Below are 17,158 nucleotides of genomic sequence, written 5' to 3'. Positions count from 1 at the left end.
GCCCTGGAGGTGGGTGGATCGCTGTGCCCTATAGCTGGGTGCGATGCTGCACCCCAAAGCTGGGTGCTCGCCTCCCCCAGAGCAGGGTGCCATGCTGTGCCCCGAAGCTGGGTGCAGTGCTGCACCCCAAAGCTGGGTGCTTGCCTCCCCCAGGGCTGGGTGCATCGCTGCACCCTAGACCTGGGTGCAATGCTGCGCTCCGAGTCGGGGTGCATGCCTCCCCCAAGGCTGGGTGCATCGCCCTCGCTGTGCTGGGAGCCCCCCAGGCCTGGGGGGGCTGCACTGCCCCAGCTCGGAGCCCCCCCGGGACTGTGTAGAAATGGTGGCAAAGCTGTAAATTAACGCTGGAGCCAATCCTCGTCCCTTGCTCTCACTCCAGGTTCGCGTGCGTGGGGACAGGGGACACGGGGACACCTCGTGCACAGGGACTGGGGGACACGGGGCTGTCCCCATGCACAGGGGACAGAGGACATGGGGTCGTCCCCATGCGGGAGCTGATTCCTCGTGCGAGGCCGTGCGAGGCTCCGTCCCGTGGTGGCCACTCCGGGAGGGGGAGGAAGGAAAGGGCTGCCGGTGCCTCGCCGGGAAGCCACCGCGGGGGGAGGACAGGGGGACACAACGGCCCTTCCTGGCACTGGGGGGACACCCGTCTGGACCCCGATGGGTGGCAGAGGGTTGGGGACAGCATGGCTCAGCCAAGCGCAGGATCAGGCCCTGGGGGGGGTGGGGGGGAAGCCACCCTGGCCCCACTCCATCCCGCTCCACCCCGCCTCGGCGCCTGGATCCGGCGCCTCGTGGGACACCCTGTCCCCCCTGTGCTGGAAAACGGCGGGGGGGGACGACACAGGATACGGTCACCCCCGTGTCCCTCCTGCCACCAGCCACCCCCAGACCATCATCACCCACTGCTGCCACAAGCTCATCAGGTCTCAGCGCATCCTGGGGCGACTATGGATGAGGCCACCGTGTGCCCCCCCCCGCCCTGCCGTGTCAAAAATAGGCGAGTGCCGGATCTGGCCAGGAAGGAGCAAGGGCTAAAAATAAGTGGCCCCGGCGCGGCCGCGGCAGGAGCGGGGCCAGGGTCACTGTCCCCTGTGCCATGGGAAGGGGACAGCGGCGACAGGGGCGGAAGCAGCAGCGTCGGGTGGGGGCGGCGGGAAGGGACGGGGAGACCTGGGAAAGGACAGGGGTGGCCCCTGCGCAGGGACGGGGCATGGGACGGCGGGCCGTGGCGGGGGGGAAGGTGGCACAGGGATGGGAATGTGGGGACAGGGATGTCACTGTGCCCAGGCACATGGGGACAGGGATGGGACCATGCCCAGACACGTGGGGACAGGGATGTCACCATGTCTGGATGCATGGGGACACGGATGGGACCATGCAGGGACACATGGGGACAGGGATGAGACCATGTCTGGGGACACGGGGACAGGGATGTCACCACGCAGGTATACACGGGGACAGGGATGTCACCACGCAGGTACATGGGGACATGGACCTGCTTTGTCCCCACAGTCCCCGAGTGCATCCCCGGGCATGGGGGGGGATGACACCCACCCCAGGGTGTGCCCGGCGTGTCCTGGCGCGTCCGCGTGCCAGCCCCGGCGTGAATCACCCGGCGCCTGACGTCAAGGCCTCGGGGGAAGGAAGGAAACCCCCCCCCGGCAGCAGGGCTGGGGGGGGGCAGGGGAACCCCCCCAACTCAGCATAGCCAACACAGCCCTCCCACAGCATCTGGCTGGGAGGGGACCCCCAGACTGGGCAGGGACCCCCCAAACTCGGCAAAGACCCCCCCAACCAGGCATGGGTGACACCCCCCCCAGCACCCAGCTAGGCAGGGGACCCCTGGACTGGGCACAGACCCCCCCAAATTGGGAAAGGACCCCCCCAGACTGGAGAGTGACCCCCCCCCGACTGGGCAAGGACCCCCAAACTGGGCATAGACTCCCTCCCAGCTGGGCGACATGCTCCCCAAACCGGGCATAGACTGTCTCCCGGCTGGGTCATGTAGTCCCCAAACCGGGCAAGGACCCCCCCACCTGCCACCGCGGCCCCTCCCGTCCCTTGGTGCTGGCTCCCCCTGGCGGCCACGGCTTGAGCTGTGGGGGCGTGGCTTGGGAAGGCGTGGTCCTTTCATAACCTTGGCAGCAAGGTCCGCCCATCTTTACAGTTGATTGGCAGGCAGGCGGGCCAATGGGGAGTCACCCCCCACAAGCTCCCTGTCCCCCTGAGCCACAGGCTCCGTGTCCCCAAGGGTCTCTGCCCCGCAACCTCGTGGTCCCCACAGCTCCTCAGGGACCCCTCGTACCCAGAAGCTCCCTGTGGCACAGGCTCCAGCATCCCCATGGCTTCATCCCTTTGGTGCTCCCTGCCCCTCCTTGTCCCCAAGGACCCCATGACCCTTGTCCCATCCCCAAAGACCTGGGAAGCTCCTCAACCCATAGCCTCCGTGTCCCCAGAAGATCCCCAACCCATTTCCTCCACAAGAACCCCTTGGTGGCCATGGGTCCCCAACTGGTGCCACCCTTCCGGCAAGAAAGAAGAGAGACAGGGGGCCGATCCAAAGCTGCTTTATTGGCCATGTTGGGATGGGTCAAGCATGGACGCAGGGGCCACGGCCCCAGAACAGTCACAAATACAGCACAGGCAATAATAATAATAATAATAAAAAATTAAACATCTCCCGGGGGTTGGCAGCCCCACGCAACAAAAATATATATATAATATATAGAGAGAGGACAGAGTCAATGCTGGCGAAGCTTGGTCACGAGAGAGGGACGGCGCAGGGTTGGGGACACCGGAGCCACCGGCAGGACCCGTGCAGGGAGGGTGGACGGGGCAGAGCCGTTCACACTTGGGTGGGGAACAAGCAGGATGGGAGCCCACCCAACATTGTGGGTGCTGGAGAGGTCACCTGGAGGCCCAGCATCAGCAGTGGGGCTGGGACCCCCAAGGGGGATGGGGGCATGGAGCATGGACAGGGGCAATGGAGACAGCACCTGGACACGCCCGCCCGCCCCCCCCCAGCCCAGGGTGATGGAGATTTGGCAGGGGCACCTCCAAGATGATGGAGATGCTGCAAAGACCCCCCCCAGGTAATGGGGACACAGCAGAGGCATCTCCAGGGTGATGGAGATGCTGCAAGGACCCCACGGGACGGTGCAGCTGTGGCACAGACACCTCTAAGGTGATGAAGGTGCCACAGGGACTCTCCAAGGGAGATGGAGATGCAGCATGGACACCTCTAAGATGAAGGAGATGCTGCATGGACTACGCGCCCCCCCCCCCCCCCCCCCCGCCCCTGGAGTGATGGAGATGACACAGACATCTCCATTGTAACAGAAATGACACAGGGACCTTCCTGGGGTAAGAGAGATACAGCATGGACATCTCCAAAGGGATGGAGATGGCACAGGAACCCTCCCCAGGACAACAGAGATCAGGCACAGACACCTCTAAGGTGTCATAGATGCCACAGGGACCCTCCCAGGGTGGTGGAAATCAGGCATGGACATCTCCAAAGTGAAGGAGATGCTGCATGAATCCCCACAGAACAATGGGGATCAGGGACAGACACCTCTAAGGTGTCATAGATGCCACAGGGACCTTCCCAGGGTGGTGGAAATCAGGCATGGACATCTCCAAAGTGAAGGAGATGCTGCATGAATCCCCACAGAATGATGGGGAATCAGGGACAGACACCTCTAAGGTGTCATAGATGCCACAGGGACCCTCCCAGGGTGGTGGAAATCAGGCATGGACATCTCCAAAGTGAAGGAGATGCTGCATGAATCCCCATGGAATGATGGGGATCAGGGACGGACACCTCTAAGGTAATGGAGACACCACAGGGACCTTCCCAGGTGGATGGAAGTTGAGCAGGAACATCTCCAAAGCAATGGAGGTGCTGCGTAAAGCCCCATGGGACAACAGGGATTGGGGACAGACACCTCTAAGGTGATGGAGACACCACAGGGACATTCCCAGGGTGGTGGAAATTGGGCAGAAACATCTCCAAAGACATGGAGATGCTGTATGAACCCCCATGAGATAATGGGGACTGGGGACAGACACCTCTGAAGCAGCCAGGATGCCGCAGGAATGATGGAGACATCACGGACACCTCCAACACGCCAGCCTATTGCTGACAGCCCACATGCAGGCACCAAAGCTGCCCTTCAACCTCACCAGTACCCCAACGCCTGGGCCAACTGATCCAAAAAAAAAAAAAGGGGGGAAAAAAGCCAAAAACCACAAAAAAACACCACCCAGGGAGGGAGGAGGTGCCTGTTTTTTAGGGGGGACCCCATTCACAACGCGAGGAGTGAGGGAGAATTCAAGGAGTCCGAGGACTGGTCGCTGCTGCTGCTCCGCTGATGCGAGGCTCCGCAGGTGGCTCCCTCTGGGTGGGTGAACACAAACGAAGACGTATAGGATGGGTTAGGCGGCCCCGAGGGGACCCCGGGCGCGAAGCAGCAGCTGGGGAAGGGGCCCTGGGCACTCGGCTGGAACGGACCCGGGGGTAGGAAGGCGACGGTCCCCGCCGGCTCTTCCTTGCCCAGGGTGCTCACCTCGGCGGGGCCGGCACCCAAGGAGCCGACGTCCTCAAAGGGGAGCTTGCAGGCGGGGGCGTGGGCCACCAGGACAAACTCCAGCCGTTCCTTCTCCTTCTGCAGCTCAGCTATCTCCGACTCCAGCTCGGCTTTCTCCTCCTCCAGCTGGTCCGTCTCCTGGGGTGGTGGTGGGGTGGAGTGAGATGGGCTGCAGGGGATGCTGCTATCCCCCCCGCCCCGATCCCAACCTTGGGGACATCACCCTCCCATGGCCTCCAGGATGGGGTCATTCCTCCTTCCAGCATCCCTAGATGTCCATCTGTCCCCCTCCAACATCCCCTGCTCCTGGGGATGGCATTGTCCCTCTCCAGCATCCCTGGTTATCCATCTGTCCCATTCTGATGTCCCCTGCTCCTGGGGACAGCATCCTCCTCCAGCATCCTTGTGTCCTCCTCCCATGTCCCTGGCTCCTGGGGACAGCATTGTCCCCCTCCAGCATGCCCAGGTCTCCATCTGTCCCCCTCTGATGTCTCCTGCTCCTGAGGATAGCATTGTCCCCCTCCAGTGTCCCTCTTACTGTCTTCTCCTCTGACGTCCCCAGCTCTCAGGGACATCATTGTCCCCTTTGTGTCCCTTGGTCCTGGAGACACTGCTGTCCCCATCCAACATCCCCAGCTCCCCAGGATGTGCCCCATAGGCATCCATCTGTCCCCTCCAACACAGCCACATCCTGGGGGCATCTTCCCCCTCTGATGTTCCTCGGTCCTGGGGACACCGCTGTCCCTATCTGCTCCCATAGGCATCAACCTGTCCTCTTCCAACAAGCCCAAGTCAACTGTCCCCCTCCAATGTCCCCATGGCCTTGGGGACACCACTGTCCCCAAACATCCCGGGGATCTGCCCCCATAGACATCGACCTATCCCCCCATGATGTCCCCAGCCATTGGGGACATTGCCATCCTTCCACCATCCCAGGCAGCCACTGCTGCCCGCCTCAGACACTCCCAGCTGCGGTGACACCGCCATCCCCAGCGTGTCCCCAAGCACTCACCGCCTGCAGCCGATCTGTCAGCTCCCGGCGCCTGTTACGGCACTTAGCTGCTGCCAACTTGTTCCTCTCCCGCCGCACACGGCGCTTCTCCTCCTCCTCTGGTGTCAGCTGCCAGAGGGACACAACCATCAGCCAGCTGCCACCAATGTCCCCAAGGTCCCACCATCCTCTGGGTCCCTCCCACCCACCCAGGGGATGGGGATGCCACTCACCGTCTCCTCGCGGCTGCGCCGGGGCCGGGCGCGGGTGGGACGTGCCGGCGGCGGCGCCGGCCCCGTGGTGAAGGCACCCATGCCGGGCGTGGAGTAGCTGGGTCCCGGGAGGTCATAGGGATCGACGGGGGCGGTGGGGGGGGGATGTGCCATGGGTGCCCCCAGGGGCTGCGACTGGGCCACCGAGGAGATGAGGGTGGGCTGCACCAGCCACTGCAGGTCCTGGCTGGTGGTGATGGCCGTCACCGTGGGCACGAAGGAGCCGGGCATGTCCCCCAGGCCGCTGCACTCCTGCAGAGATGGGGTGGGGGGGTCAGAATCTGCCCAGCAGCACCCATGGGTGGGCTGCACGAGGGCCTTGTGCCCCCAGCACCGGTGTGTAAGAGCTCCCTGGCACTGGCGTGCAAATCCTTCCTGGCACTAACGTGCAAGAGGTCTCTGGCACTGATGCACGATGCCCTCGTACCCCTGGCACCAAGGTGAAGGAGGTCCCCAGCACCAATGCATGAGGCTCCCTGTTCCCTGAAACTGACGTGCAAGAGCTCCCTGGCACTGATGCCTGACACCCTCGTGCCCCTGAGACCAATGTGCAAGAGCCCACCGGCACCGATGCATGACACCCTCATGCCCCTGACAGCGATGTGCAAGAGCCCACCGGCACCGATGCATGACACCCTCATGCCCCTGACAGCGATGTGCAAGAGCCCGCCGGCACCGATGCATGACACCCTCATGCCCCTGGCACTGATGCCTGACACCCTCATGCCCCTGGCACTGATGTGCAAGAGCCGCCTGGCACCAATGCACGACGTGCAAGAGCCCGCCGGCACCAATGCACGACACCCTCGTGCCCCCGGCACCGACGTGCAAGAGCCCGCCTGCACCAATGCACGACACCCTCGTGCCCCCGGCACCGACGTGCAAGAGCCCGCCTGCACCAATGCATGACACCCTTGTGCCCCTGACACTGACGTGCAAGAGCCGCCCGGCACCGATGCACGACACCCTCGTGCCCCTGACACCGACGTGCAAGAACCCGCCGTCACCAATGCACGACACCCTCGTACCCCTGACACCGACGTGCAAGAGCCGCCCGGCACCAATGCACGACACCCTCGTGCCCCCAGCACCGACGCGCAAGAGCCACCTGGCACCGATGCACGACACCCTCGTGCCCCTGACACTGACGTGCAAGAGCCGCCCGGCACCGATGCACGACACCCTCATGCCCCCGGCACCGACGCGCAAGAGCCGCCCGGCACCGATGCACGAGGCCCCCCAGCACTTGTGCACCAACGTGCAAACCCCTCCCAGTCTGGCACACGAGGGGCCCCAGCACCCAGCTCAGGGTGGGCCCCCCCCCGACAGGGTCCCCTCTTCTGCTTCCAGCTGTTTGCAGCTGGCAGACACCCCCCCTCGCTGCACCAGGACACCCCCCCACTTTGCACCAGGACTTGGCACGCTGCCAGGGCACCCTGAGGGACCCCCCCCAAATCACACATGGAACTGGGGGGGGGCACTGAGCCCCGCCCCTTTCCCGGTTGCACCGGGGGGCGGTGGACGGGGATGCACTGAGTTCCCCCCCCGCGGTTGCACTGGGACCCGTTTACGGGGGGGATGCACCGACACCCCCCCGGTTCACGCGTGGGGGGAACCGCAGCCACACTCCCACCCGCCGCCGCAGCGCGCCGGCGGGGGCGTGGCCAGAGCTGTGGGCGTGGCCACACGGCGAGGGGGCGTGTCCCCCACGCGCGTCTCCCCCGCCCCCCCCCCTTAGCAACAGGGGGCGGCCGCCGCGTTCCAAAATAAACCCGCGCGCGCCGTACGTGCGCCGCGTCATCACGGAGGGTTCCAGCGCGTCACGCGTTTACGCACGACCCCGCCCCCTCGGCGCCGCTCGCCCGCCTCCCCCTGGCGGCCCGGCGCGGAGCTCACCTGCGCGGCCGCCGCCGCCGCGGGGCTCCCGAAGGAGTCGACCGAGGAGAGGTACTGGGACTCGGCCGAGGGCGAGGAGCTGCAGCGGGAACCCGAGTCGTAGTCACCGGGGAAGCCCTGGTACATGGCCCCGGGGGCGCGGGGGCCGCCCCGCCACGCCAAGGCTGCGGGTCAGGCTACCGGCATCCCGGTTTACCGAGCTCCGCCCCGCTCCTCTCTCTCCCCCTCGCCGGATTAGGGTGACGGTTTTGGCGGTGGGGGGGGAGTCTCTCGGTGCGAAGGTCCCGCTCCGGTCTGCCGGACCGTGGGAAGTCCCGGTGCGCCGCTACGAGCCCCGGTGCGTCCGTCCCAGGCGCCGGTTCACAGCTACAAAGCCTCGGTGCGCTGCTACAAGCTCCGGTTCGCCGCTATAAGCCCCGGTGCATCCGTGACAGGCTCCGGTGCGCCACTACAAACCCCGGTGTGCCGGTACAAAGTCCCGGTGCAGCCGTCCCAGGCTCCGGTTCGCCGCTACCAGCCCCGGTGTATCCGTCCCAGGCTGCGGTTCGCCGCTACCAGCCCCAGTGCACGCGTCCCAGGTTCTCCGGTAGAAAGTCCCGGTGCGCCTCTACAAACCCCGGTGCATCCGTTCCCAGGCTTCGGTTCGCTCGTACAAAGTCCCGGTGCGCCGCTATAAGCCCCGGTACATCCGTTCCCAGGCTCCGGTTCTGCGGTGCAAAGTCCCGGTTGGCCGCTATAAGCTCCGGTAAATCCGTTCCCAGGCTCCGGTTCAGCCGCTACGAGCCCCGGTACATCCGCTCCGCCGGTGCAAAGTGCCGGTGACGCTCCCGCCGCTTCCCCCGGTCTCCGCTTTTTATGAATGAAATGCTCACCGCCGCGCCTCCGCTTTATACGGCGGCGCCCCGCCCCCTGCGCTGACGTCACGCCCGCTGCCGCCGCCGCTCTGGACCCCCCGGGACCCCCCCGACCCCGCAGCTGCCGTCGCTGCCGTTGCCGCTGCCGTTCTGCGGCCCCGGGAGCCGCCGCCGCCGTTAAGAGGCTCCGCGGCGGGCGGGGAACGGGGGGGATCCCTCGCCCCGCCCCTCCGGAGTTCCTGTGACGCAATTAGCCATATATGGGCTTGTCTCGGAGTGTTTGTTTGGTATCCTAGCAATGACGTCACAGGGAATCCCTTCGCCGCCGCCGCCGCCGCCGAAACGCGTATTAATAGAAACGGGCGCCGCGGTTCTAGAAACGGCCTGAACCGTCCGGGGCAACGGCCCCGCACCCCCGGTAACTCCCCCGGTAACCCCTCCGGGACCCCCCCCCAACCCGGTGACCCCCCCCCCCCGGGACCCCCCCCCAACCCGGTGACCCCCCCCCCGGGACCCCCCCCCCAACCCGGTGACCCCCCCCCGGGACCCTCCCCAACCCGGTGACACACCCCCCGGGACCCCCCCCAACCCGGTGACCCCCCCCGGGACCCCCTCCCCCCCCAGCACGTGGCCCCGCGGCCCAAAGGACCGTCCCGGGATGGGAGGGGTCCCGGTAGAGGGGACGGGACGGGACCGGACTGCAGGGCCCCGGTACCGGAGCACTGGGAACCTCTCCCCGCGGTGTTACCGGGACCGGCCAGTGAGTCACCGAGGGGGGTCCCGGGACCGGGGCACCGGGAACTTTCCCCCGGGGTGTTACGGGCATTGGGCTCCAGAGCACCGCGGGGGTCCCGGTATGGGGGTCCCGGTACCGGGCCAATGGGAACTTCCCCTCTGGGGTATTTACCAGTACCGGACTGCAGAGCACCGGGGGCTCCCGGTACCGGGGCCATGGGACCACCCCCCCACCTCCGGGATGCCACCGGGGCTGGGCTACAGAGCACCGTGAGTCTCCGATACCGGATGGTGGCACACCGGGGGGGCGGTTCCCGGTACCGGCGTGCATGGGCCACGTTCCCCATGCCCCGCACTCCCGGGATGGGCATGGGGAGGGGGGGTGGTCCCGGTATGGGGGTGTCGGCAACCAGAGCCCCCGGGGGGGGTCCCGGTCCTGTTACAGGACCGGGGTTGACACCGGAGGCTGATGTCACGGGCGGGAACGGGCGCTGAGTCACGGCGGGGCCACGGCGACCCGGGGGGGGGCAGTTCCCACGCCTCTTCATTCATTCATTCCTACATTCATTCACACCTCCTGTCATTCATTCTTGCCCCGCCCCCAGCTCGAGGGGGCGGGGCCGGGGGTCCCAGCCCCGGTTGTCCCCGCCCCGCCTCCCAGCTGCCCCCAGGCCCCGGGTGTCCCCGGTCCCGGTGCTCCCCGGTGTCACGGGCCCTGGTTGTCCCCGGTCCCGGTGCTCCCCGGTGTCACGGGCCCCGGTTGTCCCCAGCCTGGGGGGTCCAGCCCCGGTGCTTCTGGTCTCAGGTGCCCCCGGTCCCGGTGTCCCTGCCCGGTGCTCCCGCTGCCGGATGGCCGCAGCCCCGGGGTCCCGACCAGGCTCTCCCCGGTGTCTCCAGCCCCTGTGTTCCCGTCCCCGGGGTCCCGGTCCCGGTGCCCCCGGACTCCCTCCTGTGTCTGGGCCCCGGTGTGCCCATCCCGGCGGCCGGGCCCTGGCCGGGCTCTCCCCGGTATCCGGGTCCCGGTGTCCCGGCCTCGGGGTCCTCGGACCCCGGCTGGGCTCTCCCCGGTGTCCCGGCCCCGGTGGCCTGGTCGGGCTCTGGCCGGTGTCCCATCCCCGGTCCCGGGGTCCTGGCCCCGGAGTCCCGGCCGGGCTCTTCCCGGTGTCCCGTCCCCGGTCCCGGCCCCGGGGGTCCTGGTGTCCCGGCCGGGCTCTCTCCGGTGTCCCATCCCCGGTCCCGGGGTCCCGGCCGGGCTCTCCCCGGTGTCCCATCCCCGGTCCCGGTGTCCCATCCCCGGTCCCGGGGTCCCGGCCCCGGGGGTCCTGGTGTCCCGGCCGGGCTCTTCCCGGTGTCCCATCCCCGGTCCCGGGGTCCCGGCCCCGGGGGTCTCGGAGTCCCGGCCGGGCTCTCCCCGGTGTCCCATCCCCGGTCCCGGGGTCCCCATCCCGCCGTCCCGTCCCCACGTGTCGCCGCCGCGGCCGGAGTAAACACGGCGCGTGTCGCCCCGGCGACGGCGTTCCATGCCCCTGACGTCACCACGTCCGGCGTCCTTTGTTTACGTCGCGCGGCAACCGCCGTGCCCTTGGCAACGGGAGGCGGGGCGAGGCCGGAGGGGGGCGGGATCAGGACGGGGGCGGGGCCTGCGCCGCGGGGTTCCCACGCGTTCCGCGGGGCGAGAGGGGACGCGGGGGAACACGGGGGGCCCCGGGGGGGGGGGGCCCGGGCGCCCAGGCGCCCCCCTTCCCCGGCTGCTGAGTCAGCACAGCCCGACCCGGCTGCGGTGGGGCTAAAAATACCTGGGGGGGGACCCCAGTGCTCCCCCACCGTGTCCTGGTGTTATCCCCCCGTGTCCCCCTGTGTCCCTCCGTGTCCTCCCATGTCACGCTGTGTCCCCCCACTCGTGTCCCCGTGTGTGTGTGTCCCCCGTCCCTCCCGCTCTCCCCACGTCCCCTGCACAATCACACACGTGGCTGTCACAAGAGTTTTTATTAAATTGTGCCCCCCCCCCCCCCGCAGGGTGGGGAGGACACGGGGGGGGCATGACACCCCCCTGCCCCCTTCGACTGACACCCCCACGCAGGGGCGGGGGGGGGATGTGGGGGGATCCCGGCCACCCCCCCCCCCGCAGTCACCTCGGGGGGGACACGGGGGGGTCACTGCGGCTTCACTTTGGCACTTGGGAGCTTGGCCTGGATCCTGGGGGCAGAGGGGAGTTGGGGGTGGGCACTCCAAACCCCCCTGGGGGCACCCCAAGACCCCCCAAGGGCACCCCGGGCTAGGTTTGGGGTCCCCAGGGGCAGCTTTGGGGTGCATGGGGTGGTTTTGGGGTGCCAGGATGGGGGCAGGGATGGGGTCTCAGAGTGGGGGTGGTTTTGGGGTGCCCAGGGTGGTTTTGGGGGGTGGGGGGTGCCCTTACCTGGCACGGAGGTGACTCAGGTGGTTCCTCACCAGAATCATGTACTGGTCGATCTGGGCCTGGGGATGTCAGGGACCGGGGGGCAATTGGGGACATGGGGGGGGTGCAGAGGGGTACCCCTTGACCCTCCCCAGACCCCTGTGTCCCCCCATGCCCCCCGTGTCCCCAACACTCTCCATCCCCTATGTCCCCCCGCATCCCCCACCCTCTCCAGCCCACGTGTTCCCCCATGTCCTCCCATGTCCCTCACCCTCTCCAGCCCCCGGTTCCCCCCACAACCCCCACCCTCTCCAGCCCCTGTGTCCCCCCACATCCCCCACCCTCTCCAGCCCCCGGTTCCCCCCACGTCCCCCACCCTCTCCAGTCCCTGTGTCCCCCCATGTCCCCCACCCTCTCCAGTCCCCGTGTCCCCTGGTGTCCCCGTACCTGGTGGTGCCGGTAGAGCACGGGGAAGGTGAACGCACAGATGACGCCTGGACAGGGAGTGCCACCTCAGGCCAGGTCCCTGTTCTGTCCCTGTGCCATACCCCCGTCCCCGCAAACCCCTGTCCCCAGGCTGTCCCCATGCTCTGTCCCCTGTCCCCATGGTGTCCTCCATCCCCCTGCTGTACCCATCCCTGTGCCATCCCCCTGTCCCCAGGCACTGCTCACGTCCCCTACACCTGTCCCCTTGTCCCCCAGCCATATCCACACTCTGTCCCCTGTTCCCATGCCAGCCAGCATCCCTGTGCCTATCCTCAGGCCCCATGCTGTCCCCTGTCCCCATCCCCTGTGCTCTGTTCCCATGCCCCATCCCTGTGCCCTATCCCATGTCCCTGTCCCCATGCCCCATCCCCTACCCTATCCCATGTCCCTGTCCCCATGCTGCATCCCCATCCCCTGTCCCATCCCCATCCCCTGTCCCGTGTCTTCCACGCCAATGCCCTGTCCCCATCCTGTGTCCACATCCCATCCTGTCCCCATGCTGTCCCTGTCCGCGTCCTGGTGCCGTACCCACTCCCAGCAGCGTCAGCCCGTTGCAGACGGCCCCCACGTAGGTCAGCAGGTAGAACAAGAAGGCGAACTGCAGCCAGAGCCCAGCATCACGTCACCATCACCACCCTGGGTGACCCTCATGCCACCAGTGTCCTCATGCCCCACGTCCCCAGTAGCCCCCCCCATGCCCTCATGCCTGGGGGGCATCCCATGTCCCCCTGTCCCTCAGTGTCCCCTGTACCCCCATGCCCAGGTCTCCCCATGACCCCAGTGTCCCCCACATCCCCCATGCCCCTGGTGTCCCCATGCCCCGAGTGCCACCCATGCCCCCAGTGCTCCCCATGCCCCCAGTGCTCCCCATGCCCCCAGTGCCCTCCATGTCCCCATACCCCCAGTGCTCCCCATGCCGCCAGTGCCCCCCCAGCCCCTGTGCAGGGTGACAGTCACCTTGAGGGACTCAGGGAGGCTGTGGACGAGGAAGAGGCGGGCGAGGGTGCGGGTGGCGGCGGTGAGGTGCCGGGCCAGGCGCCGGGCCCAGCGCTGCTGCTCCTCGGGGCTCAGCCCCACGGCCCCCTCCAGCTGCGCCCTGCGCGAGGACAGGGACAGACACGGGGTGGGGACGGGGACAGCAGGGACAGCAGTGGGGACGGGGACAGCAGGGACAGCCCATGGGGTGGGGATGGCAGGGACACACTGTGTCATGGGGATGGGGGCGGCAGGGACACCCCATGGGATGGGAACAGGGATGGCAGGGACACCCCATGGGATGGAGACAGGGATGACGGGGACAGGGATGACAGGGACACCCCATGCCATGGGGACAGGGACATCAGGGCCACCCAGGGCGAGGGGACAGGAATGGCAGGGCCACCCCACAGGGACAGCATGGGCACCCTGTGCCACGGGGACAACAGTGCCACCGCACACCGTGGGGACAGTGACAGGCAGCGGGACAGGCAGGAGACGGCACCGGGAGGGTGACGGTGACAGCCCTGTGAGGGTCCGCGGCGTGGCACTCACCGGCAGGGGTGCTCGGGTGGGTGCCGGCGCAGCACCCGCAGGGCGGTGCGGTGCAGGCGCAGGGGCAGGGTGATGCCCAGCACGGCCAGCGCCCCGTAGGCGCCCACGCTGATGGCGCTGAACCGCGCCAGACACCCCAGGGTGCCCAGCGCCCCCACCAGCGCCAGCGCCGACCACCCCGGCGCCCGCCAGTACAGCAGCTCCCACACTGCGGGGACACCGCGCTGTGCCCAGGGCTCCCAGTGCCCCCCAGTGCCGCCCAGTGGCCCCCCCAGAGCCTCCCTGTATCCCTTCCAGTGCCTCCCAGTATTGTCTCCAGAGCCCCTCAGTGCCTCCCAGTGCCCACTCCAGAGCCCCCTGTGCCTCCCAGTATCCCCTCCAGTGCCCCACCCAGAGCTCCCTCAGTGCTCCCAGAGCCCCTCCAGTGCTCCCCAGTACCCCCTCCAGAGCCCCTCTAGTGCTCCCCAACGCTCCCCAGTGCCTCCTCCAGTGTGCCCCAGCTCGCTCCAGTACCCCTTCGAGCCCCACAGGGCCCATAGGGTGCTCCCAGTATCCCTCCAGTACCTCCCAGTGCCCCCCGACCCCCCTCTGTGCTCCCAGTGTCCCTCCAGTGCTCCCCAGTTCCTCCTCCAATGCCACCCCCAGTATCCCCTCAAGCCCCCCAGGGCCCCTCTAGTGCTCCCAGAGCCCCCCCAGTGCTCCCCAGTGCCTCCCAGTATCCTCTCAAGAGCCCCCATGCCCCCCCCCAGCACCCAGCTGTCCCCACCCTGAGTGACAGTCCCAGGTGTGGGGAAGGGCAGCACCCACCCCCCCGGGCCCCCCCCGCCATTGGTGCCCCCTGCACCCACCTTGGCCCTCCATAGCTCCCGCGGGTGCTGCTGGGTTTGGGGGGGGACTTTGGGGGGGGACCCCTATTTTTAGCCACCAATCCCGCCCGGACGCCTGGGTCCACCCTGCAACCGGACGCCCGGCTCCCCCCCCCCGCCGTGATCTTCCCCCCCCAGCAGTGTCCCGAGCCCGTGATTGGCTGCTCACCTAGGACCTCGGCTCCCGGCAGGCTCGGTGATTGGTCGGGGGGGTCCGGGGGCGGCTCCGGGATGGGGGGGGGGGTCTGGGGGGGGCGGGCGCGGGGCGCCCCCTGCGGGCGGGGGGGGGAGCGCGGGCGGGGGGGGGCCCGCGGGCACTGCTGCTGTGGGAAAGGGGGGCAGTGGGGGGGTCAGGGGGCTGCGGGAGGGGGGGCCCGAAACAGTGTCCCGGGACCCCCATGGCCCCAAGCCCCCCCATTGTCCTGAGACCCCCTCGGGACCCCTCCATGGTTTCCAGCCCCCCCCTCCTTTGGGTACCCCGTGACTTCCCCATTGCCCCCAGCCCCCCCAGGGGTGCCCCAGGACCCTTCATATCCCACGCCCCCCTTGGGGACCCCCCATTGCCCCCAGCCCCCCTGAGGATGCCCCATGACCCCCAGCTCCCCCAAGGTTCCCCAGGACCCCCCATGGCCCCAAGCTGCCCCCCAGGGACTCCCATCACCCCAAACTGCCCCCTCAGCCACCTCCATCACCCCAAGCCCCCCCCCGACCCCCCATACCCAGGCTCATCTGGGTCTCCTCAGTCTCGGGACCCCCCAACTCTGGCAGGGGACCCCCCACCTCCAGCTGTCCCTCGGGAGGGGTCAGGGGTTCCTCGGGACGCTTGGGGGGGACCCTGGCAGCCAAGCGGGGGTCCGGCCCCCGGGGGGACCCCCCGGGGGGCCCCGAGCTCAGGCGGGCAGGGCGTCCTCGACGGGAGTCTCGGCGACAGCGGGGTCCCGGCTCATTGGGGGGACCCCCCCCCTTAAAGGCGATGTAGGAGAAGGTGAGTTCCTGGTGGGGTCCCCAGGGTCCCCCCCATGCCGCCGTCGCCCCATCTTCATCCTCCTCTTCCTCCTCGGGGGGCTCTGGTGCCGCCTGCAGCTCGGGGAAGTCCGGCTCCTCGTTGCCACCTTGTGGAGGGGGGGTTTGGGGGGATCAAAGGGGGGGGTCGGGGTACCCCCATGCCCCCCCCCAAAGTTGCACCCTAAAATGGGGGGCTCGGCCCCACTCACCCTCCGTGGAGTCCGGTGTGGTGGAGGCCGTGGATGGAGCCTCTTCTGGAGGGGTGCAGAGGGGATGGGGGGGGCGTGCTCCCACCACCACCGTGTCCGTGCCCCCCCCCCCGCGTCCCTGTTGCCCCCCCCCCGCAGCACTCGTGTCCCCCCAGTGCACGGTGCCCCCCCCAACCTGCTCCCAGTCCCTATGTCGCACGCTGGTACCCCTCCCGGACACGCCCTGTCCCGGTGTCCTGTCCCCGGTGTCCCTGTCCCCCGGTACGCTCGGTGCCTCCATCCCCGGTCCCTCCATCCGGTTCCCTCATCCCTCGTTCCCCCATCCGCAGCCACTCCCGGTGCCTCCAGCCCAGTGCCTCCGTCCCCAGCCGCTCCCGGTTCCCCCATCCCAGGTGCCCCCATCCTTGGCCCCTCCCGGTTCCCCCATCCTTGGCCCCTCCCGGTTCCCCCATCCCCGGTTCCCCCATCCCCAGCTGCTCCCGGTTCCCCCATCCCCGGTGCCCCCATCCCCAGCCGCTCCCGGTTCCCCCATCCCCGGTGCCCCCATCCCCAGCCGCTCCCGGTTCCCCCATCCCCGGTACCCTCATCCCCAGCCGCTCCCGGTTCCCCCATCCCCGGTACCCTCATCCCCAGCCGCTCCCCGTGCCTCCATCCCCGGTACTCCCATCTCAGTTCCCTCATCCCCGGCCCCTCCCGGTACCCCATCCCCGGTCCTCCCATCCCCGGCCCCTCCCAGTGCCCCATTCCCGGTGCATCATCCCTGGCCCCTCCTGGTGCCCCCATCCCCGGTACCCCCATGCCTGGCCACTCCCGGTCTCTCCATCCGCGGTGCCTCCATCCTCGACCCCTCCCGGTGCCGTCGCCCCGGATACCTCCATCCCCGGACCCTCCCGGTTCCCCATCCCCGGTGTCTCCACCCCCGGTACCCCCATGCCCGGTGCTCCCATCCCCGGTCCCTCCCAGCGCCCCATCTCCGGTACCCCCATCCCGGTTCCCTCATCCCCGGCCACTCCCGGTGCCTCCATCCCCGGCCCCTCCCGCTGCCGCCGCCCCTCCCGGTTCGCGGTGCCGGTGCGTACTGCAGTGGGCGAAGCCCAGGACCTGCCCCATGGCGGCGGCCCCCGCATGGGGCTCGCGGTTGCCCTCGGCCCCGTTGCCCCCGGGCCGGCCCCGCCGCGCATCACCACGGCGCCATGGCGGGGCCCGCGGCGGCGGCGGCGGACAAAGGGCGGCGGCGGCGGCGGCGGGGGCGGGGCTCGGGCAGGCGGCGGGCGGGGCTCGGGGCGGGGCCGCACTGGAGAGCCGGGAACCGGGCACCGGATACCGG

The 17,158-nt window shown here is 68.6% G+C and overlaps 2 protein-coding genes across 3 annotated transcripts; both read right to left on the bottom strand.

The window, feature by feature from the left end:
* Nucleotides 1-4,306: 4,306 nt before the first annotated feature.
* On the bottom strand, nt 4,307-7,877 carry FOSB (FosB proto-oncogene, AP-1 transcription factor subunit). Of its 2 annotated transcripts, XM_059833179.1 has the most exons (5): nt 7,752-7,877; nt 5,817-6,107; nt 5,605-5,712; nt 4,578-4,730; nt 4,307-4,493 (listed from the first exon to the last, which is right to left on the bottom strand). In XM_059833179.1, the coding sequence occupies exons 1-5, from the start codon at nt 7,875-7,877 to the stop codon at nt 4,311-4,313; spliced, it is 861 nt and encodes a 286-aa protein (XP_059689162.1). In that variant the 3' UTR covers nt 4,307-4,310. The 2 variants fall into 2 exon arrangements, with proteins under 2 accessions (XP_059689162.1, XP_059689161.1); XM_059833178.1 differs by having other exon boundaries at nt 4,307-4,730.
* Nucleotides 7,878-11,484: 3,607 nt separating this feature from the next.
* Nucleotides 11,485-16,536, bottom strand: RTN2 (reticulon 2). The gene is given in 11 exon segments (XM_059833144.1): nt 11,485-11,536; nt 11,757-11,815; nt 12,183-12,229; nt 12,750-12,819; nt 13,179-13,310; nt 13,748-13,959; nt 14,787-14,862; nt 15,398-15,684; nt 15,687-15,729; nt 15,832-15,876; nt 16,453-16,536. Coding segments are annotated over 11 exon segments (1,098 nt in total). The 3' UTR covers nt 11,485-11,493.
* Between the last annotated feature and the right edge of the window lie 622 nt (nt 16,537-17,158).

Source organism: Gavia stellata, chromosome 41 (genome assembly GCF_030936135.1).
Source record: "Gavia stellata isolate bGavSte3 chromosome 41, bGavSte3.hap2, whole genome shotgun sequence".
Taxonomy (NCBI): Eukaryota; Metazoa; Chordata; class Aves; order Gaviiformes; family Gaviidae; genus Gavia; species Gavia stellata.
The sequence above is the reverse complement of the archived record's forward strand: the minus strand, read 5'-3'. Positions and strand labels throughout refer to the sequence as shown.